The 27,003-nt window shown below is 44.5% G+C and overlaps 1 protein-coding gene across 2 annotated transcripts in view; it reads left to right on the top strand.

Annotated features, from left to right (window-relative positions):
• The window catches only part of Iqck (IQ motif containing K), a 129,671-nt gene that overhangs the window by 58,091 nt on the left and 44,577 nt on the right, over positions 1-27,003 (top strand). The window contains exon 7 of one of the 2 annotated variants that reach the window (XM_052200458.1): positions 15,398-15,482. The exons of the other annotated variant lie outside the window; for it this stretch is intronic. Within the exon in view, the coding sequence (XP_052056418.1) occupies positions 15,398-15,482 (85 nt within the window). The remainder of the gene's footprint in view (positions 1-15,397; positions 15,483-27,003) is intronic. 2 annotated transcript variants of the gene reach the window in all.

The raw sequence follows: 27,003 nt of genomic DNA, 5'->3' as shown, positions 1-27,003 counted from the left end.
AATGCTGGCTTTCCCTCCCTGGATGGTTTTAGCTTCTTTGTCAAAGATCAAGTGATCATAGGTGTGTGGGTTCATTTCTGTGTCTTCAATTCTATTCCATTGATCTATCTGCCTGTCACTGTACCAAAATACCATGCAGTTTCTATCACTATTCCTCTGTAGTACAGTTTGAGGTCAGGGATGCTGATACCCCCAAAAGTTCTTTTATTGTTGAGAATAATTTTACACTATTCCAAATGAATTTGAGAATTGAGTTGGAATTTTGATAGGGGTTGCATTGAATCTATAGATTGCTTTAGGCAAGGTGGCCATTTATATTATATTAATCCTGCCAATTCATGAGCGTGGGAGATCTTTCCATCTTCTGAGGTCTTCATCAATTTCTTTCTTTAGAGATTTGAAATTCTTGTCATACATATTTTTCACTTATTTGGTTAGAGTCACACCAAATACTTTATATTGTTTGTGACTATTGTGATGGGTGTTGTTTCCCTAATTTCTTTCTCAGCCTGTTTATCTTTTGAGTATAGGAAGGCTACTGATTTGTTTGGGTTAATTTTATATCCAGTCACATAGCTGAAATTGTTTATCAGCTGTAGGAGTTCTCTGGTGGTGGTTTTCGGGTCACTTAAGTAGACTATCATATCATCTGCAAATAGTGATATTCTGACTTCTTCCTTTCCAATTTGTATCCCTTTGACCTCCTTTTATTGTCTGATTGCTCTAGCTAGAACTTCAAGTACTATATTGAATAGATAGGGAGAGAGGGGATAGCCTTGTCTGGTCCCTGATTCAGTGGGATTGCTTCAAGTTTCTCTCCATTTAGTTTGATGTTGCCTACTGGTTTGCTGTATATTGCTTTACTATGTTTAGGTATGGGCCTTCAATTCCTGATCTTTCCAAGACTTTTAACATGAAGGGATATTGAATTTTGTCAAATGCTTTTTCAGCATCTAATGAAATTATGATGTGGGTTTTTTTGAATTTGTTTATGTAGTGGATTACAGTGATGGATTTCCATTTATCGAACCATCCCTGAATCCCTGGAATGAAGCTACTTGATTGTGGTGAGTGATTATTCTGATGTGTTCTTGGATTCAGATTGCGAGAATTTTATTGAGTATTTTTGCATCGATATTCATAAGGGAAATCAGTCTGAAGTTCTCTTTCTTTGTTGGGTCTTTGTGAGGTTTTGGTATCAGCCTAACTGTGGCTTCATAGAACAATTTGGGTAGTGCTCCTTCTGTTTCTGTTTTGTGTAATGTTTTGAAGAGCATTGGTATTCTGCACTAAGCACACCTGGTCCTGAGCTTTTTTTTGGTTGGGAGACTTTTAACGACTGCTTCTATTTCTTTAGGGGTTATGGGACTGTTTAGAGGGTTTATTTGATCCTGATTTAACTTTGGTATTTGGTATCTATCTAGAAAATTGTCCATTTCATCCAGATTTCCCAGTTGTTTTGAGTATAGGCTTTTGTAGTAGGATATGGAGATTTTTTGAATTTTCACAGTTTCTGTTGTTATAGCTCCCTTTTCATTTCTGATTTTGTTAATTTGGATACTCTCTATGTGCCCTCTGGTTAGTCTGGCTAAGAGTTTATTTATCTTGTTGATTTTCTTAAAGAACCAGCTCCTGGTTTTGTTGATTCTTTTTGTATAGTTCTGTTCGTTTGTACATGGTTGATTTCAGCCGAGTTTGATTATTTCCTGCTGTCTACTCTCCTTGGGTATATTTGTTTCTTTTTGTTCTAGAGTTTTCAGGTGTGCTGTTAAGCTGCTAGTGTATGCTCTCTCCAGTTTCTTTTTGGAGGCACTCAGAGCTGTGAGTTTTCCTCTTAGCGTTGCTTTCATTGTGTCTCATAAATTTGGGTATGTTGTACCTTCATTTTCATTAAATTCAAAAATGTTTTTAATTTCTTTCATTATTTCTTCCTTGACCAAGTTATAATTGAGTAGTTGGGCAGTAGTGGTGCATGCCTTTTATCCCAACACTTGGGAGGCAGGCAGATTTCTAAGTTCGAGGCCAGCCTGGTCTATAGAGTGAGTTTCAGGACAACCAGGGCTATACAGAGAAACCCTATCTCAAAAAACCCCAAACAAAACAAAAAATTTATCATTGAGTAGCATTGTTCATTTTCTATGTGTATATGGGCTTTCTGTTGTTTTTGTTATTGAAGACCAGCCTTCATCCGTAGTGATCTGATAGGAGGCATGGGATTATTTCAGTCTTATTATATATCTGTTGAGGTGTGTTTTGTGGTCAGTTTTAGAGAAGGTACCATGAGGTGCTGAGAAGAAGGTATATTCTTTTGTTTTAGGGTGAAATGTTCTATAGATATCTGTTAAATCCATCTGGTCCATAACTTCTGTTAGTTTCAATGTGTCTCTGTTTAGTTTGTGTTTCCATGATCTGTCCATTGATGAGAGTGGGGTGTTGAAGTCTCCCACTATTATTGTTTGAGGTGCAATGTGTGCTTTGAGCTTTAGTAAAGTTTCTTTTATGAATGTGGGTGCCATTGCATTTGAAGCATAGCTGTTCAGACTTGAGAGCTCTTCTTGGTAGATTTTTCCGTTGATGAGTATGAAGTGTCCTTCCTAATCTTTTTTGATGACTTTTGGTTGAAAGTCAATTTTATCTGATATTAGAATGGCTACTCTAGCTTGTTTCTTGAGACCATTTTCTTGGAAAATTGTTTTCCAGCCCTTTACTCTGAGGTAGTATTTGTCTTTGACACTGAGGTGCATTTCCTGTATGCACCAATATACATGGTGCATATCTATATGCATATCTAGTTTGCATATCTAGTCTGTTAGTCTATGTCTTTTTATTGGGGAATTGAGTCCATTGATGTTAAGAGATATTAAGGAATAGTGATTGATACTTCCTGTTATTTTTGTTGTTAGAGGTAGAATTATGTTTGTGTGGCTATCTACTTTATGGTTTGTTGAAAGATTACTTCCTTGCTTTTTTTCTAGGGTGTAATTTCTCTCCTTGCGTTGGCATTTTCCATTTATTATCCTTTGTAGAGCTGGATTTGTGTAAAGATATTGTGTAAATTTAGTTTTGTCATGGAATATCTTAAGTTTCTCCATCTATGGTAATTGAGAGTTTTGCTGGGTATAGTAGTCTGGGCTGGCATTTGTGTTCTCTTAGGGTCTGTATGAGATCTGCCCAGGATCTTCTAGCTTTCATGGTCTCTGGTGAGAAGTCTGGTATAATTCTGCCAGGGCTGCCTTTATATGTTACTTGACCTTTTTTCCTTACTGCTTTTAATATTCTTTATTTAGTGCATTTGGTGTTTTGACTATTATGTGATAGGAGAAATTTCTTTTCTGGTCCAATCTGTTTTAGAGTTCTGTAGGCTTCTTGAATATTTATATGCATCTCTTTCTTTAGGTTAGGGAAGTTTTCTTCTATAATTTTGTTGAAGATATTTACTGGCCCTATAAGTTGGAAATCTTCCCTCTCTTCTATACCTATGATCCTTAGGTCCTCTCATTGTGTCCTGGATTTCCTGGATGTTTGGATTAGGAGATTTTTGCATTTTGCATTTTCTTAAACTGTTGTGTCAATGTTTTCTATGGTGTCTTTCTGCACCTGAGATTCTCTCTTCTATCTCTTGTATTCTGTTGGCGATGCTTGCATCTATGACTCCTGATCTCTTTCCTAGGTATTCTATCTCCAGAGTTGTCTCCCTTTGTGATTTCTTTATTTTTTCTATTTCCATTTTTAGATCCTAGATGATTTTGTTCAGTTTCTTCACCTGTTTGGTTGTGTTTTCCTGTAATTATTTAAGGGATTTTTTTATGTTTCCTCTTTAAGGGCTTTTCCCTGTTTACCTGTGTTCTTTTATATTTCTTTAAGGGAGTTGTTTTTGTCCTTCTTAAGGTCCTCTATCATACTCATGAGATGTGATTTTAAAACAGTCTTGCTTTTCTGGTGTGTTGGGACAACCAGGGCTCATTGTGGTAGGAGAACTAGGTTCTGATGATGCCAAATACCCTTGGTTTCTATTGTTTATGTTTTTGCCCTTGCCTTTCACTATCTGGTTATCTCGTGTTAGCTGGCCTTGCTGTCTCTGACTGTGGCTTATCTCTCCTGCAAGCTTCTATGTCAGTACTCCTGGAAGACCAGTTCTCTCTGGGAGGAATTTAGGTATGGAGAGTTGTGGCATGGGGTCAGCTCTGAGCTGCAGACGGGAACCAGAAGGATCCTGTCCCCAGCTGTTCTTTGGTTCCTGTGTCCTGATGGCTCTGGGAGGGTCCCTCTTGGGCTAGGAATTTGAAGAGAAGTGGTGGTCTTACCTGTGCTTGCAGGTTTGTCCGCATTCCTGGGAGACCAGCTCTCTCCTGGTGGTATTTGTGTGTATGTAGCACTGTGACACAGGATCAGCTGCTGGCACAGATGGAAATCAGAAGGCTCTTGTCCCAGGCTGCTTCTTGGTTCCTGTGTCCTGAGGGTTCCGGGCGGCTTCCTCTGAGTAGCAGTGGTGGTCTTACCTGTGCTCAAAGGCTTGCCTGAACTCTTGCTCCGGGTCAGGCACAGATGGAAATCGGAAGGCTTTGCTCTGTTTTCACTTCTGTTGGATACTTATGATTTTCCATAGTTATAATACAACGTAAATTATATTAAAATGTAAGGCTCTTCTGCTTTGATTTTCCTGCTTATGGGCACTTAACTTGCCATGTTTCTCAGTCCATGTACTCTAGTGAGCTAGTGCTCGCTCAGCTGAGGATGGGGCTGGGCTGACCAATCACCAGGAATCCCTGCCTGCCACGCTTGCTATCTAAGCCATTCAGTCTGACATAATCTCAAGACTTTTCATCAGGTAGGACTTTCCTTTCCACTATACTTAGATCTTTGCTTTGTTTTTGTAGCTCTGGGGATCAAACAGAGGGCCTTAGATGTGCTAGACCAGTGCTCTGCCAATGAGCTCCAGCCCCAGGCTTAGATATGTGTCTCTGGAGTGACGATTCTTGAGTTGCTAAAAGCAATCAGATAACAAAATTGTGTCTGATAGAAAGTAGGCCTGGGACATAGTAAGAATCTGAGTATTTACTTTCTTGCTTACTTACTTACTTATTATCTGTCTATGTTTAAAGCCAATGCTGTTCTTTTGAAGTTAAATAAACAGGTAAAACTCTTTTCCCACCCCTTTTCCTTCAGCCATTTTGAGCTTAATTTCTGGTACTTGTAGATGAGAGCACTTTACTGATACATTCTCTTTCATGATACTGCCACATACCCAGCAGTACTCTGTAACAGTCAGCTTTCTCTAGGTTCTGTCATGGTAACAAATAGCCCCACATTTCAGTGTTGTACATCACAGGCTTACCATTCACTCTTTCATGCTGGATGCTTGTCATGTGGGCTCTGTTCTATATTTCATTTCATCCTGGGACCTTGGATGAAGGGGCAGTCCCCTTCCTTGGCCTCATAGATGAAGAAAGCAATGGCTGAGCCATACAGTGGCAAACACTACTGCTCACAGTCCACTTGCTAATGCATCCTCAGTGTGAGGTGTGATCCTGCTTCCGGGAGGAGCTGAGAGCTGTGCAGCACAGAGCAGGGATGCCCAGATCCTCTACAGGAGGATCTACATTGGGTAGCAGAGCTGAGGTCCACTGTGGGCTGGAGTGTGAGGAAGGGGCCTCTTCCCTGCCTTTCAGTGGGTGTGTTATATCCCATGTCTTCTGCTGGCCTTACCCTCCACAGAGCCCAGACCCATCCTCTTGAAGCATATAGCAGAAAGCCCTAACTCAACCAGGCAGGCAGAGGCAACAAAGTTATCAGACTAGGAAACATTACGATTTTTTCTTCAGCCAAAAAGTATTGCCCTGAGATTCAGTCAGAGTCATTAGGAAAAAAGAAATAGCGAATTGAGCTAGGAACAAAAGGGTCCGCTGCCCTCTGGTCTCAGGTCTCAGGGGAGAAGACTCCTGAAAGACATCATTAAAACTGATGCCTTCAGTGAAGCCACTGTTGTGTTAGAAAAGAAAAGGTTGCTTTGGGTAAAGTATATTTTTCAGCCAAATTCTATCTTTGGACAAAATAAATAAAAAAGAAGAAACCCCACCATACTTTGATGATGAAAGGTATCTTATGACCACAAACTGAGGTGAAAACAGAATTGTCTCTGTGGCATCTGAGGACAAGTCCTGGCAGCATGACTGTCTCTGCAATGGAGTTAACAGTGGGTCTGGGAACACTGGCGCTTTCAAGGTGGCCCAGGGATTCTTGCACACTTGCTTCTGGTGCTTATAACTACATGATGGGTGGGCAGACATTTTGTGGTCTTATCCTCTTGATAGGAAAAAAAAAAAGCCTTTCAATGAATTTTGTCTTATAGAGAGTATATTTCTGTCTCCATCATCACCAACGCAGGAGTCCGAGGGGACAGTCTGCCATCTTCGCTCCTTGCTATTTCATTTGTCTTCTGAGGGAGGCAGAAAGCGAAGCTGCTTTGGGGGTTTGGGCCACACTGATTTGTGCAAATCCCCAGAGTGGCCTCCTGTCCCCGGGTGTTTGATGATCAGGTGGTCACCTTTCCAGGACACATGGCGCCGTGTATTCATTGCCGCTGGCTGCTTCAGAGTCACTGTAAACTCAGTAACTTAAAGTCATCATACACAGTTCTTTTATGAATTTGGAGGATCCAGTTGGCAAATCAGTTCAGTGCCTTCTAGGGGCTGAGGGAAGAGTCTTGCCTCGATTCCAAGCTTCTGCAGGTCAGTCCTTTGCCTGCATCTCTTACTTCTGCCCAGTGCTTCACCTGCCTTCTCCTCCTAAGTGGCTGTAAAATTGAGCCTTCTGGGTAGTCCCCAATCATCTCCCCCATCATCTGCAGTCCCTTGTGCCATGAGAGAAATTACATTCCAGGGTCTAGGGATTTAATGTAGAGATCTCTTGTTGTTGTTTTAAGAGACAGGGTTTCTCTGTGTAGCCCTGGATGTCCTGGAACATCCCTGTGTAAACCAGACTGGTCTTGAATTCACAGAGATCCAGCAGCCCCTGCCCCCCAAGTCCTGTATGATTAAAGGAGAGCGCTGCTTCTGCCTGGCTGTATGTTGAGATCTTCAGGGCACAGTGTTGATAAGTCCCCCAGGACTGTAGCAAATGTTAGAGGCTTATAAAGGGGAAAGCTTTAGTCTGGTTCACAGTATACCTTCCAGTCCATGGCCATTTGGCCTGTTGCTTTCAGCCTGTGCTTAAGCAGTGTTCATAGTAGGACTGTGTACCTGAGCAAAACCACTCATCTCAAAGACAGACTAGCACATGACTTCTCTTATATGTGGAATCTGGGTCTAAATATACATACATAGACCACACACATACACACATGGCATGTGCCTTAGTTTCTTGTTTATGTGATAAAATCTTCTGACAAAAACAACAAAAAGGGTTGATGCATTTCCAGAGGGACACAGTCCATCATGATTATTGTGATACTTTTTTGTAACACTCATTCCTAGAGTGACATGGGCAAACATCTACTCGCCGTAGGAAACTGATGACAGATGAGAAAGTAAAAACATCACCAAAGTCTGACTGGGAGACTGGTGAGTTTTACTGGGGTTAGTTATAGGAGCAGAAACAACTCGAAGACAACTGTATCACCAAAGGCTACCTTAGCATGGGTAACAGTTCACAAAGGTTGGAAACGCAGAGCACACTGCACACCCTGCAGGCTGGTCAGTGGCTTAGAGGTGTCTCTTTCAAGAAGCTCAGTTGGTCTGAGCCTCATCCAAAGAGCTTGGCTGGTCTCTGCTGCTTCCAGGCAACTTGGCTGAGTCTGAGCCACTTCTAGGCACTTCAGTTGATCTGAGAATGTCTCTCAGCAGTCCTTACTGTTCATATGGACTTGGGGAGGGAGGGTCTTACTAGATCTGGTCAGTTTTAGGGACTTCCTGGTGCCAGTGAACTGTTTAATTGCTGAGCTTTCGGAGCATTCATGCAGGCTGTTCATCTTAGAATAGCCAGTGTCTTAATGAACTGTCCTTAATGGTGGATTTTATCTTAGGGAAAACTTGTACACAACATGGGAAAGACATAGCCACCTGCAGAAGCAGGAAGCTGGCCGCTCACATTGCAACCATACTCAGGAAGCAGAGCAATGAACAGAAGGCAGGACCTGGCTATAAAGTCTCAATGACCACTCCTAGTCATCCACTCCATTTATCATGACACACTCTCCTAAAGAGTCCATGGATTTCTCAGATGGTTTCACTACTTGGGGACCAGGTACTCGAACATATGAGCCTATGGAAGCAGCTTGCATTTGAATCAAAGTACTGTGAAAGCAGAAAAGGGATTCTGTGGGGCAGGAGTGGGAACAGTGATGGGAGGACGGATGGATAGGGAAGTGAGGAGGTAGCAGCAAACTTAAATAGTGATATATACAAGGACATGTCACAAAGAAGCTTATTTTGACACTCACTTAACTTACCCTTCTCATGGCCAGGAAGAGAGAGAGAGAGAGAGAGAGAGAGAGAGAGAGAGTTAGTTTCATGAACTGGGGAAGTTAGGGAGGGATCATGTGTTAGTGGAGGTGATATCTACATGGAGGTCTTGGTGTGCAAGCTCCCCTCTGGGTTTAATGTAACTATTTCTGACTTAAACCAGCAGCTGGAACATTCCATGGGAAATCACTGGGGGACTCTTGGGAGGCAGAGCTATTAACAGTCCCTTGTGGAGGTGGAGACTAGCAGGGCTCATGAAGTTCTGAGATGCCTTCCCCAGTGTTACATGTGAGGTGAAAACAATGGGTGTCTTCATCAATGCAGCTTTTCATGAGTCACCCAGGCTGGGCTGGGCCCTTCTGTCAGTGTAGCTGCCTTCGAGTCGCCCACGCTCCTGTAAATAACCCTAATAATCCAATTGGTTCATCCAGTTTGACTAATGGATGGAATTCTTTCTTTGGTCTGCTGATGCTCCTACTGTCCTACTGTCTCTAGGATAAGTCTTGTGACAGGCTGATATCACTGAATCCCTCTTCCATCTGGGAAGACCCCCTTTAGTACTTTTTAGTCAAATTCTGTGACTTACTGCATTCTGGCTTTGGAGAGTGTTTGTGTGTATATGTGTTTGTGTGTGTGTGTTTGCATGGGTGTGTTTGCATGGGTGAATGTGTGCCTATATAGAGGTCAAAAGACAAGTTACTGGTCCTCATTTTCCACCTTAGTTGAGGTCAGGATCTTTTGGCTGACTGCTACCATGTATGCTGGGCAGCTGGCCTGGACGTTTCCAGGGATTCTTGTCTTTTCCCATCTCACCATAGGATACTGCGATTACAGTTGTGTGCCTGTACTGTGCCCAGATTTACATGGGCACGGTGTAACATCTTCCTGGTTGAATGGCAAGTGGCTTACCTACTGAGCCATCGCCCCAGACCTCATTCTGTTTATTAATTGGTCTTGTTTTTTCTCCTGGGCTTTGTCCTATTGAAGTTTAAGTTCTAAGTCTCCAGTCTCTTAGTGGATATAAAACTTACCTTTCCTCTCTTGCCCCAGCTCCTGCCTCAACTTGTCCATAATTCAGGGACCTAGAATGGGGAGGCAAGGTTACCTGCCCACCTTCTCTACGCTTTGTCTAATTATGAGTGGCAGTGGCTCTGACGGGGTCTGTAGTGCTAATGGTCGACTTGGCCACAGTGGCAGCCACTGAGAGCTTCCTGTCACATTACAGATGTGTAATTCTGAAGCACCATTTATTTACACTTGTGGCTCCTCTAAGTCACAGTAGCTGACCAACCATCTTAGTTCTAATTACATGCACCTAATTTAAAAGCGCATGTATCACAATATCATCAGCTTTTCTTTTCAATATTTTGGTACCTCTATAAGTGGCCCACTGTAAACCTTTAAACTGACCTGTGTTTTTAAAAATAATATTCTGGGTAAGAATAAAAAGATGTCCAAGGCATTTTAAAAAGAAAAGTAAAGATGTGGCCGGAGTGCAGCTCAGTGGGAGAGCATCTTTAACAAGCATAAGGCTGTGAGTTCACTACTTAGTGGCATCAACAATCTTCTGATGGTTTCTTGGGGTTGGGAGGGAGGAGCCTGATACTTCCCCACACACCTGACCTGAGCCCACCCTCACAAGTCTGAACAGCTGTCTGGTTGTTAAGTGTTCCTAAGTCACATTAGAAAAATCATATAGTTACAAATGAGCTTAATAACATCACAATTGGGTGTATTTTATGAAAAACAAATCCAGTCTCTTAGTCTTTGTCTTTAAGGAGCTGTTCAGTGGACTGTTTTCTGGGCTCACAGCTTCAGTGATGAGGTTGACTGAGCAGCCCAACTGCATCTAACCAGGACAGTGGCTCAGCGGATGGGTTGACTTTCTGGGGTGGAGATTACTGAGGGGGCAAAAGCTGAACACAGCCGACTAATGGGGAATTCTAAATGCACTGGAAGGCCACCCTTAGCATTCTGCCTGGATCTTTGGCAAAATTCCTCCTGTCACAGAATACTGGGTCCTCATGGATTCTAGAAGATCCAGTCTGAAGAGGTAGTCAGCCATATGTCTAGAGGTAAAGTTACAGACAATTCTATTGGATTCCTTTCAGTGGCTGTCATTCCTAATAAAGACTATGAGGGGAATGGAGAGATGGCTCCATCTATAAAATGCTTGCTGTGCAAGTACGAGGACCTGAGTTCAGATCTCCAGTAACCAGGTAAAAAGCTAAGTACAGTTGTGCACACCTGGGACCCCAGTACTGTGGAGGTGTGGACAGAGCTCTGCTGGCCAGCCAGCCAAGTAGAATCAGTGGACTGCAGGTATCTTTTGAGTGGAGTCCAATTAAAGACATTTAAGGAAGACTGCTGACATCTACCTCTGCCTTCTACATATACCCACACATGTGCACCCCTTGCCCCAGAACGTAAGTGTCCAGTGAAGAGTGTAGGAGAGTAAGGCAGTTAATGAAGAGGCCCCGCCCCTAGCCAGATACAGTAGGTGGATGGCATCCAATCCAGACCGTAAAAAGACTTTATGATGATTGATGGAAGCTTGGCCTGTGCTATGTTTGGAAATAGATTTCTATCTGGACCATTCTTGTGTTTATGTTCCAAGAAAACAGCTCATCTTTTTCCTAATGAAAGGAGGATAAGTTTAATCTAAAATCTAATATTTAATCCAAGGCAAGCTTTTTTTTCTTTCTACCTGACTCTGAAATTCTTACACCTGGGTAGAGATGAGGGCTACCTTCCTAGATCTTTTTAGTGTGTGTCTGTGAGTGTATGCGTGTCTGTGCACGTGCGCACACAGGTGCGTGTACCTGTGCATGTGAGGAGAGGAAGAGAATGCCGGATCCCCAGAGACTGGCTCGGGACAATGGGCTTGATGCAGTGATGGCACTTGAACTGTGTTTTTGTGATTGTGCAATAAACAGTCCTAACCACGGAGCCATCTCTCTGACCCTGTTCTCACTGCCCAGTTTGTAAGTAGGCAGTATCTTCTTTCTGCCTACAAGCGTTTTACTTCGCAGCCAAAAGGTGGTGGAATAGGAAAGCACGTGAATACATTTTTAAATCGACAACACACACACACTGTCAGGAAAACAAGTCTCTGCTCCTCTCAGGATCACAGCATTGATTCTTAGGGTGCAAATACATTTAACTACTAGTTAAGAGAAAGGGGAGGCAGTCATGCTGATCGCCGTTGCTAATAAGGCAAGTTGTCTAGGAGACACTGAGCGACAGATAGAATGTCTGCTCTGGGACTGCCAGCCCCGGCCCTGAGGGGCCTCTCTGCACAGCCTCCTCCTGTGATTGACACATTCATCTCTTTTGCCCCTAGGGTCCTGGTGATGAGGTTTGCTCCTTTATTTGTATCTGACCTAAGGCCAGCTGCACTGATTCCAGGACAGGGAAGGACCTGGCTTGGCATCTGTCCCTTCAAGCTGGCCGGCTGAAGCAAGTAATTCCCAGGCGCTTCTGAGCCTGAGTAGATCCTTTTCATCCAGCCTGGTACACGCTGGCTCTCTGGCACTTGCTCTTGTTAGGCAATGAGACAGCACTGTATTATCTCGCCATGGAAGCCAGGGACATCACTAAAGGTGGCCTCATGTTACTGCCCTTACAGGCCTATTAGACATCTCATTCTGCCCCTTTGCACATGGCATTGAGATGCAAAGTGGCCCCAGGGCTCTTTACTGGCTGTGGCCCTTTGCTGAGCTGGGCTGGCCCCAGTGTCTCCAGCTTTGCAGGTGTCCCTTCCTCCTGTCCCCAACAAGAATACTGTTGCTTTGACATCTGCCACATCAGAACTGCAAAGCACACCTACAGCAGGGAAGATTGACCCTGAAAAGAAGGACCCCATCAAATCCCCCTTCAGATGCGGCCAGAGTCTGCTTTGTTAAAGCATCCTCACAGAGAACTATGCTGAGGAGATCGGGACAGACGGCAATCACAGCATTGTCGCTGTGAGGTCAAGGAAAGAGTGTGATGGCTTTCCTTTTTTTTTTTTTTTTTTTTTTTTTTTTTTAACTCCTAGGCAAATGTCCATGTTCTCTTCTGTTTGTTATCATACCTCCATGTTAGCTGCCTCTTCCCTTCTCTGGTCACTTGTTTCTGGACGGCTTGTACTCTCAATAGGAAGTAGTCAGTGACCTTGAGTAAGTTCCCTTTGCCATAGCCTCCTCCTCCTCCTCCTCCTCCTCCTCCTCCTCCTCCTCCTCCTCCTTCTCCTCCTCCTCCTCCTCCCTCTCAGCCTCTTCAGCCTGAAACACAAGGTCAGAGCAGCCTGTTGTTTCTGTTGTGAGCATTTCATGAAGCCATGTGCCACACAGCTCATAGCCCACAGCCAGGCTGTGTTGCGGTTTCAGTCTGAAATATACCCACTGGTTCATAGTGTGAGTATTAGATCCCACTCATGTGGTGCTGTTTGGAAAGCTCTGGAACCTTTAGGAATCAGGCTTGGCTAATGAGAGTAAGTAACTGGGGAGGGACTTGGAAAGTCACACTTGGCATGGCTTCATTCTAGTTTTCTGTTTCTGCAACAACTTAGATGTGAGGGCTCTCCACTACACACTCACATGGCCATGGACTTCACCTTTAAGAACTGAAATCCCTCTGGAGCCATGAACCAAAATCGGGTCTCCCTCGCTCGAATCGTTTCTGTAGGCTCTCTGATCGCAGTGGCCTGCCTTCGTGGGTATTGAGTGCCTACTGCATGCCTGTCTTGTTCCAAGTGCTGTTACCAAGAGGAACAAACATGAGGGCAGGTTGTGCTCCATGGCTTTAGCACACAGAGTGGTTTCCAAATTGGGCCAAGGATTAGGAAGAATAATAGCTAGACCCCAACCAAATCAAAGAATGTTTTAAATAACATTTGGGTACAACTCAGAGGGGGCCTAAAAGTGAACCAGGAGAAAAATATGTCTGGCCTTGACTAGCCCTCAGGCACACTGAAGCAAATTAAAGAAAAATGACCTCATCTTAGGGCAGATGTGTCCCTGTACTATGGCATAGGGCTGAGTGAGCAGATCACAGGCTGGGAGGTAAGGCCCTGCAACTCCTCTGCTGGGTATGCTTGAGAGGAGAACACCCTTTACAGCACCCTGTCCTGGTACTCTCGAGATTTGGAGGCACTCTTTGAGAGGAGCTGAAAGGCCAGGTTGGCTGGCACGTGGGAACAGGCCTGGTTAGGATGGGGCCAGAAGGTGCTCAGTAACTATCAACGGGTGTTGACAATTACACTGTTATTCTCTGAGATCACCGCCACCATACCAAGGTCGCCTTTGAAATGCCAAGGTCTTTAGAAGCCACTTGATTTGAAGTAGTGAGGGCAGCCTCCTCAGGGGTGTGAGGTGACAGTAAGACACCACTGATGTCAGCATACAGACAACGGAAGAACTGGTGGGTGAGACACAGAATGTAGCAAGCAGGGCACTCCAGGGGCAGAGCATTGCAGCTGAGAAGCAGTTATTAGGCACGAAGGGAAAACCAGAGCAGCAAACAAACAGAAGACCGTCTGATGGGGCTAAAAGTGGAAAGTGAACATTAGGGGAAGCTTCTCACAAAGCCATGTTTGCAGGGGCTGATTATCTTTACAGAAATGTCTACCTCATTTCTCCCTTGGAGGATGGCCAGCCAGAAAGGCAGAGCTGGCTGCAACACTGCACCCCAGACAGGGTCTCAGCAACTACACTGCCTTCCTGACTTTGATGTCTCCTATTTTGGAATAATCTAAAAGCATTTATTCATACAAACATACTGTACCAAGGCCGTCTCTTGCTTCTTCTCCCCTCCCCCTCCTTCTCTCCCTTCTTTCCTTCCCTTCCTTTTCTTCTTTGTCCTGGGGTTTGAACCTGAGGCCTTGGGCATGCTAGGTTGGCTAGTGCTCAACTGCTGAGCACTCTCCCACCCCCTGCCTCTACTTTCATTGTTTTGTTTTAAGAGGTTCATGTAGCCTCAGAGGCTCATGTAGCTAAGGTTGACTTAGCTTATGCTCTTCACATTTTCACCTCTTATATGATATGATTGCGGTGTAAGCTACTGTGCAGCTTCACGCGGTGTAAAGGCACACTCAGTGTAGAGAGGCACACTCAGAGACCTCTGTATCTTTGCTTTCAGGAAAGGAATGAGCTACTTAAACTCCCTTCTCCATACTGTTGCAGAAAGAGCCTGTAGTGTACTTAAGTTACAATGCTACCCACAAAGGCTAGTGTTCTGTCTCTTGTGCCACGTCTGTGTAGTCTGTGTTGATATGTTTGTTGCATCTTCAGAGCCAACATGTAAACTGAGTCCTTCAAAGGAAGAAAAGGCTAGCCCTGTTTTAAGAACACACACTGATTGGAGCCAGGAAAATGGCTCAGCTGGTTCTACATTTGGTGTGCAAGTGTGAGGACCCAAGTTCAGATCTCTAGAGCCCATGTAAAAAGCCAAGTATCATAGCAGGTCCCCCAGAGATAGGTGTAAGGGCAAATATGGTATTACCTGGTGCCCCTTGGCGAGCTGAGCCAAGGGGCAAGGAGTTCCAAGTTCAGTTTAAGATCCTGTTTCAAAAGATACAGTGGGTTATTACAGGGACAGATACTATTTTTCAGCCTCTGTCTTCCACTTATGGACACATAGGTACACATGCACACATATAAATATACTATACTACACACACAGAGAAACACACACACACATACACACACACACACACACACACACACACACACACACACACTTTAGGGTAGGGATAACAATTTTTAAAAAATCCCAGGTCTGGTCTTAACAAGAAATGCTAACTCAGGCGTACACCTTTTCATCAAAAATGACATTTTTGCCCTCTAAGAATGGGGATGGACAAGGCCCTTAATCAGGAAGACAGTTACATTGTCAAAGGCTTTGGCAGGATGAAGGATGGATTCTTATAGGCCTATGACCATTTTATTGCTTTTCAGCCCGCGGCCACCAATCCCCCTGTCCTTGCTACTGACAGAAGAAGAAGCAGCAGTCAGGATCCAGGCCTTCTGGAGAGCCTATCTGGTAAGGGCCTCCTGTGATTATGACATTAAGCATAATGGGGACTTGTGACATGGTGAACTAGAGAGAAAGCAGGTATGTCAGAAGTTGAATATTGGCACTCATAGACAGACCCCAGAGATAGACTCTCTGCAAAACAGGGGAGTTTGAGTATTCTAAAAATCAAAGCTTATTTTGAAATTATCATAAAAGATACATTTGAGGGTTGGGGCGATGGCTCAGGTGTGAAAGTGCCTGCTGTCCAAGCCGTGGTCCTGAGTTCATATGCACAGACTCCATAGTATAAAAAGGTAGGCATGGTGGCCTGTGCCTGATATCCCAGCCCTGGTCGGGATGATGAGAGGCAGGTTTCTGAAGCCCATTGGCCGTCCAGTCCCTAGCTTGATGGAGGGGATTCATTGTCAGTGAGAAGCCTTGTCTCAAAAAGAGAAGAAGAGGATGAAGATGAGGAGGAGGAGGAGGAAGAAGAAGAGAGCCATTGAAGAGACATGTGGCATCAACCTCAGGCCTACACACACACTCATGCACATATACAAATAACCTTTCAAGCCCATCTGTAATCCCAGCACTTGGGAGATAGAGCCAGGAGGACCACAAGTTCAAGCAAGACCAGCTGGGGCTGGAGGGCGGGGGCAAAGAGGGAGACTCTGCCTCAAAAAGAAAATCAAACAAACAGAAAGCAAAAGGCAGTATTTCATGTACACAGAGAGGAAAACCCATTGTTTAGAAAAGACAGTGTCCAGCCCTTGCATCGACAGTGCCCCAGCCCTTGCACCGACAGTGTCCAGCCCTTGCACCGACAGTGCCCCAGCCCTTGCACTGACAGTGCCCCAGCCCTTGCACCGACAGTGCCCCAGCCCTTGCACTGACAGTGCCCCAGCCCTTGCTATTGTTTGGGTGTCCTGTTTGATACACTTGAAACCTTAACATATGGAATGGCCCCAATACTTAGAGCGGAGAAAATCCCCCTTTCTTTTGTAACTGGTCTTTTCCAAACCATTTTCCTATTTGAGACATTGAGATTATGTCAAGATTTCCATGATTGCAGGCAGCAATGTGAACTTTTTCTAGCCAGTGGATGTAGGAGAAATTCTAGTAGTAGATTTGTAGTCAGAGGTGAGCTGCTCTGTAAGAGTTCTAGACTGTGCCATCACGAAGCCTTTCAAGCAAAGTTGTGCTTTATAAAAAACTTAACAAAGTGCCACATGTCATTGTGCTAAATAGTACACAGTCTCTCCAATTGTCTGGGAATCAGAAAATGACAATTGCAAGCTCCCAGGTGAATGTAGAGCACCCATTCCAGAGGGCGGCGCCCCTCCCACCTCTGGGAGACTGTTAGCGGTGCTGTTGGGACTCAACATGCTCCTAATTTGTAGCGCACACCAGCATTAAGTACATCGAGTGCACTGGGTGGTGGTTGCACACGCTTGTAATCCCAGCACTCTGGGAGGCAGAGGCAGGTGGATTTCTGAGTTCGAGGCCAGCCTGGTCTACAGAGTGAGTTCCAGGACAGCCAGGACTATACAGAGAAACCCTGTCTCGGAAAAAAAAAAAAATCCAAAAAACCAAAAAAAAAAAAAAAAAAAAAAAAAGGTACATGGAGTATAGTGAACATGGCACTGCCATCTCTTCTTCCAGAGCTTTCCACCGTTCTGACACCTTCCACATAAGCACCAACTCCTCCTTGCCTTGTCCACCCCCAGCCCCTAGCCACCACCAACCTGCTCTCTGTGTTCATGGATCTCACTACTCTAAGAACCTCACTGTGACGGTGACTATTCTCTCTGGACATGACATGATTTCAGGTAACCCAGGAGACACCTCTTGTACATGTTGGGGAATGTTTCTAGAAGTTTAGTTGAGGTGGGAAGACCAACCCTGAGTGTGCACAGCACTATCTAACGGGCTGGGGTCCTGGGCTGAATAAAAAAGAGAAAGTGAATTCATCTCTCTCTGCTTCCTGACTGATGCAACGCTACCAGCTGCCTCAAGCTCTTGCCACCATCACTTCAAACCGTGAGGCAAAATAAGCTCTTCCAATTTGTGCTGACTAGTTATATGTCAACTGGACACAAGCTAGAGTTATCTGAAAGGAAGGAACCTCAGTTGAGAGAATGCCTCCGTAAGATCTGGCTGTAGGGCTCTTGCTTAACTAATGATTGATGGGGGATGGCCCAGCCCATAGTGGACAATGCTATCCCTGGGCTGGTAGTCCAGGGTTCTATAAGAAAGCAACTGGGCAAACCATGGGGAGTAAGCCAGCATCAGCACTTCTCCACGGCCCCCAGGTTCCAGCTGTGCTGGAGTTGCCATCCTGACTCCCTTCAGTGATGACCACAGTGTGGAAGTTGGAGCCAGATAAACTGTTTCCTCCCAGGACTGCTTTGGTCACGGTGCTTCACCACTGTGGTAGGACCTGACTAAGACAGAGCCTTAGGTTGCTGGTGTTAGCTGTTTGTCCTGGCGATGAGAAAGTAATACACTCCTGTTTTGCTTAAGAGGGTTCATGCATTCCTGTTCTGAAGAGACTCACTTCACCCAGTACAGTGTCGCCAAGCTTCATTCATGTGTAGTGTGTGTGTGTGTGTGTGTGTGTGTGTGTGTGTGTGTGTGTGTGTACAGGGAGGCTATAGGTCAGAGTCAGCTGTCTTCCTCCATCGCTCTCCATGTTTGAGACAGGGTCCCTCCCTGAACCTGCAGCTCAGCATTGGCTAGACTGAGTGCCCAGCGGGTTCCAGGGATTCTCCTGCCTCTGTGTCCCCAGTTCTGCATTGTAGGTGTGTGTGTCACCATGATGAGCTTTCTATGTGGGTGCTGGGAACTCAGGTACTCCTGCTTGTGCAACAAGCATTTATCCACTTGAGCTACCTCTCCTTGCACATTCTAACTTCCTCTGAGTTCACCTAAACCCAGATCCTTCAGGGGGCAGTTTCTGTCACTTGTCACCTAGAGTCCCAACACCACAATTCTCAGTTTAAGAAAGATGTTCAGACGCTGCCAGTTGCACATGAAGAAGGACAGTGATGCAAAATAAAAGCCTGGCTTCTGCTCCTGGAGAATGGCCATCAGTGTGTCCCAGGGAGAGCCTGGCCACGGCTGGTGAGGGCCAGCACAGCTTATTAAAACTGTTCTCTCTCGTGTGTGTACGCTCATTCTTTTCTCCTTCCTTAAACGGGGTCTCATGTAGCCCAGGATGGTCTCAAACTCATTATGTAGCCAAGGATGTGAATGGCTCAAGTCTCTTGTCTTCCGCTCATGGGTGCTGGGATTGCAGGCATGTCTCAACATACCTGACTTTCTACAGAGCTGGAGACCAAAGTTAAGGCTTCTTGAATGCTAGGCAGGGACTCTACCGACTAAGCTATGTACTGCCGCCACACTATCTACCGTTTAAAAGCATTTTTACATTTACTTATTTATGGCAAGTATGAATGTGTGTGTCTGAGTGTGCACATGTGCTTTGTGTGTGCATATGTGCCATAGCATCTGTGTGATGGCCAGAGGACAATGTTGAGGAATTAGTTTGTTCCTTCCACCTTGTGGGTTCTGACGGCATCAACTTGGTGACAAGTTTTAGTGATGTGTACTAACTATGGAAAAATTAAATGATGCCGGTCACTCATTGGGATTTAGCCTCCTAGAATTTTTTTATTCTTATGGAAAATTTTACTTTGTTTTACAGTTAGGTGTGCTAAATACTCTACCCATGCTCTCCTCTTACCAGCAGATCACTTCCCTTGTCTGCACACAGAGATCCTACTCCACAAATCTTGATAGTTCTATGATATGCACCTATGTTTTATTGCTGTGTATAACTTGAATTGTAATCTGCTGAACCGTAAGCAATTCAACATTCTATTTTTGTCTACTCCGTAAGTTGTAATTTTATGTAAAATTTCCTTGCTCATGTGTCTGCATACTTGTCTGATATTTGTCTGTAAGGCTAATTGCTGGTGGTGGATGGAGTTCATAGCTTAAGGATCTTTTATTGTTAAATTACCCCAGAGAGGCTGGAGTCTAACCACTAACCATGTCCAGGTGCTCACTAGCAGTATATATCAACTGTGCCTCAAGTTCTGATGGCTCAGTGGAAGGAAAAGGCAGAGATGGGGAGAAAGCCTGAAGCGTGCCTGGGGACAGTAGAGTCCTAAGGGCATCATGCTGAAGAATATGGGAATATATAGTGGGCTCCTGCTGTGTGTAGGCTGTGCACTGCTCACTCTCGGAGGTTGTTATTTAGCTCCACAGACTGCTGACCTCTGAGGCTTTGAGGAGTTTGGAAACTGGGGGTTTAGTGGCTGTTCGTTCCACTGTTCTTAATCTTGCTGGCTTTGGCAGCCCCTAACTCGAGGTTTATGACCCTCCCTTTTCTCAATAGCTGGGGCCCCACTGAGGTAGGGGAAGGCCATCTGTGTGTGATCTAGAGGTGACACTTTAGTCCAGAATCTGAATTTTCTTCCTGAAGCCATATAGGATCTTAGATTCAATAAGGTGTAGGCACAGCTAATACTCCATGATGGAGAGATCACGAAATAAATCCTGGGCATTTAGTCAATGCAGAAATATTCAGACACCCAAAGTGGTAAATGAAATTAGCTCATTTGCCATTGACCCCCAGCCCCAGTGCTATATTGGCATTATGCACTCTTGGAATCTTATAAATGAGTAACTGAATCCTCAAATCATCTTCAAGAATGAATAACAACGAGTTTAGTCCATTTTATTAGCCCTCTTCTGTGATTTATGCAGGCACATAACCATGAGCTTCTGTGGGGAATTGCTCATGCATCAAGATCTTTGACCTTAGCAGCTGCACCCATTAATCTTCCAGAGATGACACTTGGGAAGAAGATATGGTAACATTTGGGTAGTATACATTTGCTCTGTGTATGTGTGTGAGAGAAGAGGCATGTGTGACCTAGCTCTTCTGCAAGCTTTGAAATGAAACTGAAGGAGCTCTTGAGATGATATTCCCCCATGCAGGCTGGACCCCAGATATGAGTTCCAGGTTTATTTGAGAGTCCTGCAGTGAAGATGGCATCTCCTTTGACAGCTGATATCTGTCACAGGTGCACAGATCCTGTGGCCCAAAGTCAGACATGGAACTGTGCAGAAGGAATGCTAAGCACAGGGAGGCACGGGTGCTTGCGTCAGATTACAGCTGGTCCCCTCTGGCTGGTGTGTGGCTACTTCTCTTTAGCTTCAGTGGCTGGCTGTGCTCTTTGTGTCTTGAAGAGCAATTTTGACCCCAGCATGATGGTGAAATTGAATTCCTAGGATGAATTTCTCTTCTGTGAATCCACTTACCCTTTTCAGACTATTGGGCATGTTTTGTTTTTTTTTTAAATTTATTTATTCATGTATATGAATACACTGTAGCTATAGAGATGGTTGTGAGCCATCATGTGGTTGCTGGGAATTGAACTTAGGATCTCTGGAAGAGCAGTCAGTGCTCTTAACCGCTGAGCCATCTCTCCAGCCCCTGTACATGGTTTTGTTGCATCTGGCTAGCATACACCTCCCCCATCAGACTCACCCATCGATGTCTTTCTTTAGGCCATTGCATTGATAGTTGTTGAAATAACATATTTGAGTTGTTATAGATAGCCATGATAACATTAGCTATAATGGTATTGTGGTTGTTGGTTCTTTTTTCCTTAATATGGCTCTACCCTGCCTGTTCCTCAGCTCTGGGATTATCGGCATGGACCACCACACCTAACTTTGTTGTTGTTGAGGACCTGAGGATGTGTCCTATTGTCACTAGCAGCAGGGTTCAGTCCCTAGAATTGCAGGGGTGGGGAGAATATCACCTGTTGGATTGAGAAGTTGTTTGGATGTAAAGCTAACCTGTCAGCACTATGGACAGCGCTATGGATGGATTTTAAATTATTAATTTACTTATCTTTAGTCTGGGTCTTGTAGCTCAAGATGGTCTTGAAGCCTCTATATAGTCAAGAATGATTGAATTTGTGGTCTTCTGGCCTTTACCTCCTGGTGTTGGGATTATAGGCCTGTGTTACCACACCTACTTTATCCAGTGCTAGGAATGGAGTCCCAGGACTTTCCCACACAGTAGGAAGCCTTCTACTAAGGGAGCTTCAGCCCCAGCCCTTGTCTTTATTTTAATTAATTAGTTAGTTAATTAGGTTTTTTGAGACAGGATTTCTCTTTGTGTAGACTGGCTGTCCTAGAACTAGCTCTGTAGATCAGGCTAGCCTCAAGCTCACAGAGGGCTGCCTGCCTCTGCTGCCCAGGTGCTGGGGTTAAAGGCATATGCAACCACCACACAGCACATTTTTATTTGTTTTTAATTTTTTTTATTCTTTAAAACAGCTTTTATTAAATTTATTCTCTAACAATGTCATTCATCTATACAATGGATTCTGATTCCTCTCACTCCCAATAGTGTTTTTTTAAAATATTTTTATTTTCTGTATTCTTTGTTTACATTCCAAATGATTTCCCCTTTCCCGGATCCCCCCTCCCAATATGTCCCATAAACCTTCTTCTCTCCATCCCTTCTCCAGTCACCTCCCTCCTTTTTCTCTGTCCTTATATTCCCTTCCAATGCTAGATCGATCCTTTCCAGGATCAGGACCCTCTCCATACTTCTTCATGGGAGTCATTTGTGCCTTGGGTATTCAGGGCTTCTGGGCTAATTAATATCCACTTATCAGAGATTGCATTCCATGTGTATTCTTTTGTGATTGGGTTACCTCACTTAGGATGATATTTTCCAGATCAAACCATGTGCCTAAAAATTTTGTGAATTCATTGTTTCTAATTGCTGAGTAGTATTCCATTGTGTAAATATACCACATTTTCTGAATCCATTCCTCCTTTGAGGGGCATCTGGGTTCTTTCCAGCTTCTGGCTATTATAAATAAGGCTGCTATGAACATAATGGAGCATGTGTCTTTATTGCATGCCAGGGAATCCTTTGGGTATATGCCCAGGAGAGGTATAGCAGGGTAAGCAGGCTGAGAAAGAAGTTAGGGAAATGACACCCTTCAAAATAGCCACAAACAATATAAAGTGTCTTGGTGTGACTCTAACCAAACAAGTGAAAGATCTATATGACAAGAACTTCAGGGCTCTGAAGAAGGAAATCGAAGAAGACCTCAGAAAATGGAAAAATCTGCCATGCTCGTGGATTGGCAGGATTAATATAGTTAAAATGGCCATCTTGCCAAAAGCAATCTACAGATTCAATGCAATCCCCATCAAAATCCCAACTCAGTTCTTCACAGAGTTAGAAAAAGCAATTCTCAAATTCATCTGGAATAACAAGAAACCCAGGATAGCTAAAACTATTCTCAACAACAAAAGAAATTCTGGGGGAATCAGTATCCCTGACTTCAAGCAATACTACAGAGCAATAGTGTTAAAAACTGCATGGTATTGACACAGTGACAGACAAGTGGACCAATGGAATAGAATTGAGGATCCAGAAATGAATCCACACACCTATGGTCACTTGATCTTCGACAAAGGAGCCAAAAATATCCAGTGGAAAAAAGATAGCCTTTTCAACAAATGGTGCTGGATCAATTGGAGGTCAGCATGCAGAAGAATGCGAATTGATCCATTCTTATCTCCATTTTTATTTTTTAAATTAAAAATTATTTTGTCATGCTTTTGTGAGTGTGTACAGTGTATGTGTATGGGCACACACCATGATTGTCTTGGGAGTCATATGGAGGTCGAGGACAACTTATGGGAGTTGACTCTCTGTTTCCAAAATGGTGGCAGGTGTCGCTTACCTGCTGAGCCTTCTCACCAGTCCTTTGTTTTTGTTTTTTAAGACAGAATCTCACTTTGTAACCCAAAGATGTTGTATCTTCCTGGTTGGCCTGGAGTGCTAGGATTGCAACCATGTCATTATGTGTGACTGAAATTTGTGTTGAGCATTTTATAGTATTTCTGAGTTAAGCCTATCTATATAAGTCTCATAAAACAAGTGAAAGAAAATTCTGGAACTTCTGGGTGGCCTCTCTGCAGCCCACTCAGATGGAGGCCTACACCCTCATTGGCTTGTGGCTTCTTTTATTCATTGTTCCATGTGACAAACCTGCACTGAGGGGCTTTTCAAGAGTGGAGCTGGGGGCAGGGGTATAGAAAGCTCTCCATGCCATGAGGACCCAGAAAATGCTGTGACAAGAGCAAGAATATCAAGAATAGGTGTTAATGGCCATGGGTGTGGAGCTGCTTCCTCTGACTTGGAACACGCCCTGCTGGCGGGAGGCGGGGAGGCTCTGGAGACTCACTATGGCCCCTCCTTGAGTCTGGATGAGCAAGCAAAGGGCTCGGTAGGTGAGTGCCTGCCAGGCAAGCACGGGGCCTAAGTTCAGATCCCTGGCACCCAAGTACGAAGGTGGGCACTGAACAGTAATGCATACATACACACAATCCCCCAGCTAGGGGTGTGGAGCAGAAAGATCCCTGGAGCTCTCTGGCCAGCCTGACCAAACTGATGAGTTCCAGGTTCAGTGAGGTGGGTGCACATTGATGGAGGATATCTGATGTGGACTTCTGGTCTTCACACCTACATATGTGCATGCACACACACAACGTGAACATCACCATTCCTGGGCAATCAATACCCTTCAAGGTCTATCTTTTCTGTCTTTGCTTATGTGAACTTTCATATATGTAATTCTGCTGTTTATAAGTAAAAGATTCATTTCCTTCCCTGGGTCAGTAAGAGACTATAGTGGTTGAAAGCACTTGTGCTGCAAGCTTGGATTCTACAGTGGAAGGAGAACCAGTTCCCAAAGTTGTCCTCTGACCTCCGCCTGTGGGCTATGGCATGTGCATATCACCCTTCCCCAACAAGCAAACACACACTCCCCAACACACACACACACACACACACACACACACATGCGTGCGCATACACACATATTTAAAAGTTGTACTTCTTTACTTGAGTATGTATGTGCCCAAGCTAGACATTTGTAGCCTGCGTCTTTGTTCAGCCCAGAGGTACCTTTCCTTTGTTGATTGAATCAGGATTTTACTTGACAGCTCGGGTTGGCCCGGAACTCTTGATCATCTGCTTCTGCCCCTTATTGCACACTTAGTTTATACTGGTGGCTGGGAATTGAACCACTGATTTTATGCCTACTAGAGCAGTACTCTGCCTGCTGAGCCACATGCAGCCCTCCTCCTGCCTCCTCTTGGTTGCCTGGCTTCTCTGTATTTCCGGTCTGCTTTGGGGCTTTCTGGCGCTTCCTTCCCTTGTTCCTGCTGCAGCTGCTTTAGGGAGGGCCTGGCGCAGTTCCTCCTTTTGTGTTGCTTTTCAGCTTCTCTCCCTCTTCTTTCCTCTGGGGACAGTAATACAGTGAGGTGGACCCATGTCACAAAAACAGCACTTCCGTTCTCATGCAGGGGCCCAGGTGAGGGCAGATAGCAGCTGACTTGGGTGGTAGGAAACAGCTTTGTGTGAGTCACACTTATCTGGCCAATTGGCAGTGTGATGCCTAGAATACCTATTTAAGACAGTTGTTTTTTATTTTATAATTGCTTTGAAGTTATTTACTCTACATTTACTATTTCCAGCTAATTGAAACTGGTACAACAGATGAGTTTAACAAGCAGATTCTGTGGTTAGGTGGTTCAGTCACTAATCACTGTCCTTAGTAGGCAGGCAGCTCTGCTTTCAACACCGTGTGTCCTTTGGGAAATAAGGCAAGATCCCTGCTTGAATTCTTGCAGTAGGCTGTCAATCAGTACAAACAAATAGTAACAGTATGAAGAAATGGACCTCGTGTGTGTGTGTGTGTGTGTGTGTGTGTGTGTGTGTGTGTGTGGTGTATACTTGTAATCCCAGCACTTGGGAGAGTGAGGGTAGGGGCCATACCATGAATCCTAGCACTCTGAAGGTGATCCTTAGCTATGTGGGGAGTTCCAGGACAGCCTAAGACACACACAGACTGTCTTTGAAAGGGGAGAAGGGTGCTGGGGCAATAGCTTAGTTGGTAAAGTCATTATTGTGCATGCATAAGGCTCTGAATACAATCCATAAAACTCATGGCAAAAGGGCTGGGCGTGGTATCACCCTACTTGTAATCCTAGCACTCAGGAAGTGGAGACAGACAGATGGGCTCTCTGGTCACCCTCTGTATCCTGCTTGAATGAATTTCAAGACAGGGAGAGACCCTGGCTCAAAAAGCAAGCAAGGAAACAAACAAAAAACAAAAATCAAAACAAGAAAACCAGGAGGTTGTTCTCTCCACTCTATAATACAAGTACACATATATGTGCATGAACACACACACATATACATATGAAATACAGTAGGGATGCTTGGGGTATAGTTCAATAATAGTGTACATATTTAATATGTGAGATGCTCTGGGTTTCATCTCTAGCATCCTGACCTCCCCATAAAAAAGTTTATCATCTATTGTCAGAATAATGCCACTTCATAAATCACCCCCATCCCATTGGCCTACAGTGTGAGTTTCATCTCACATGTGTGGTAATCAGGCAGATTGCAATAAATTTAAACTGCAACATAAACTCTAGAGATTATGTTCTATTCAGTTTTGTTCTAGAGCCGTCTGAGATCAGTTTACTAAGGGCATGTGCTTTTCATATCAGAGTTTCAAAGCCTCCTAGGGGATGAACAAAACACACACCATCTGTCCTGACTAGTTTTATGTCAACTTGATATAAGCTAGCATCATCTGAAAGGAAGGAACCTCAATTGATACAAATGTCTCCCTAAGATCAGCTGTAGGCCATTTTATTAATTAGTGATTAATGGGGGGGGCAGCCCATTGTGGGTGGGGGACATCCCTGGACTGGTGGCCCTGGGTTCTGTTAAGAAAGCTGACTGAGCAAGCTGGTGAGCAGCAGCCCTCCATGACCTCTGCATCAGTTCCTGCTTCCAGGCTCCCAGCGCTGCTTGACTTCCTGTCCTGACTTCCTTCGATGATCAGCAATGGTGTGGAAGTGTAAGCCAAATAAAACCTTTCCTCCCCAGCTTGCTCAGGTCATGGTGTTTCATTGCAGCATTAATAATTATGCCTAAGGTGCCAAGGGTCTCAGGGCCTAGGCTCATCTCAAGGCCAAACCTAGCAGCTAGGAGGGAATCACAGCTCTGCTGAGTAGTTACCCTGCTGCAAATAAGTACCAGAAGACAGCAAGTGAGAGGGCCAGAGCACAAGGGAGGTGACTCCTGCAGGTGACAGCATGGTTGAGAAGGCCACTCTGAGAGGCTGTAGTTTGAGCAGAGACCCAGAGCAAGCTTGAAGCACAGAGGTGGAAAATGCTAGATGTGTTTGAAGGTCAGTGTAGGTGATGGGAGTGAGCTGGGATGAGTGGTGCAGGAGATGAAGAATTATTCAAAGAGCAGACCAACTGTCAGTAGGCTGATGGAACTTGGGGTTTTATGACTTGGGTAGAGGAGTCTCATGATCTCACTGACTTCTTGAGGAGAGTGGCAGTCTCCAGATGCAGAGGCTCCCCCAAATCCCTGGTCTCCAGGATTTGTGTATGTACTGTGCCCATGCTC

The sequence above is a fragment of the Apodemus sylvaticus genome, chromosome 1 (assembly GCF_947179515.1).
Source record: "Apodemus sylvaticus chromosome 1, mApoSyl1.1, whole genome shotgun sequence".
Classification (NCBI taxonomy): domain Eukaryota; kingdom Metazoa; phylum Chordata; class Mammalia; order Rodentia; family Muridae; genus Apodemus; species Apodemus sylvaticus.
This window is presented reverse-complemented; position numbering and strand designations above follow the sequence as displayed.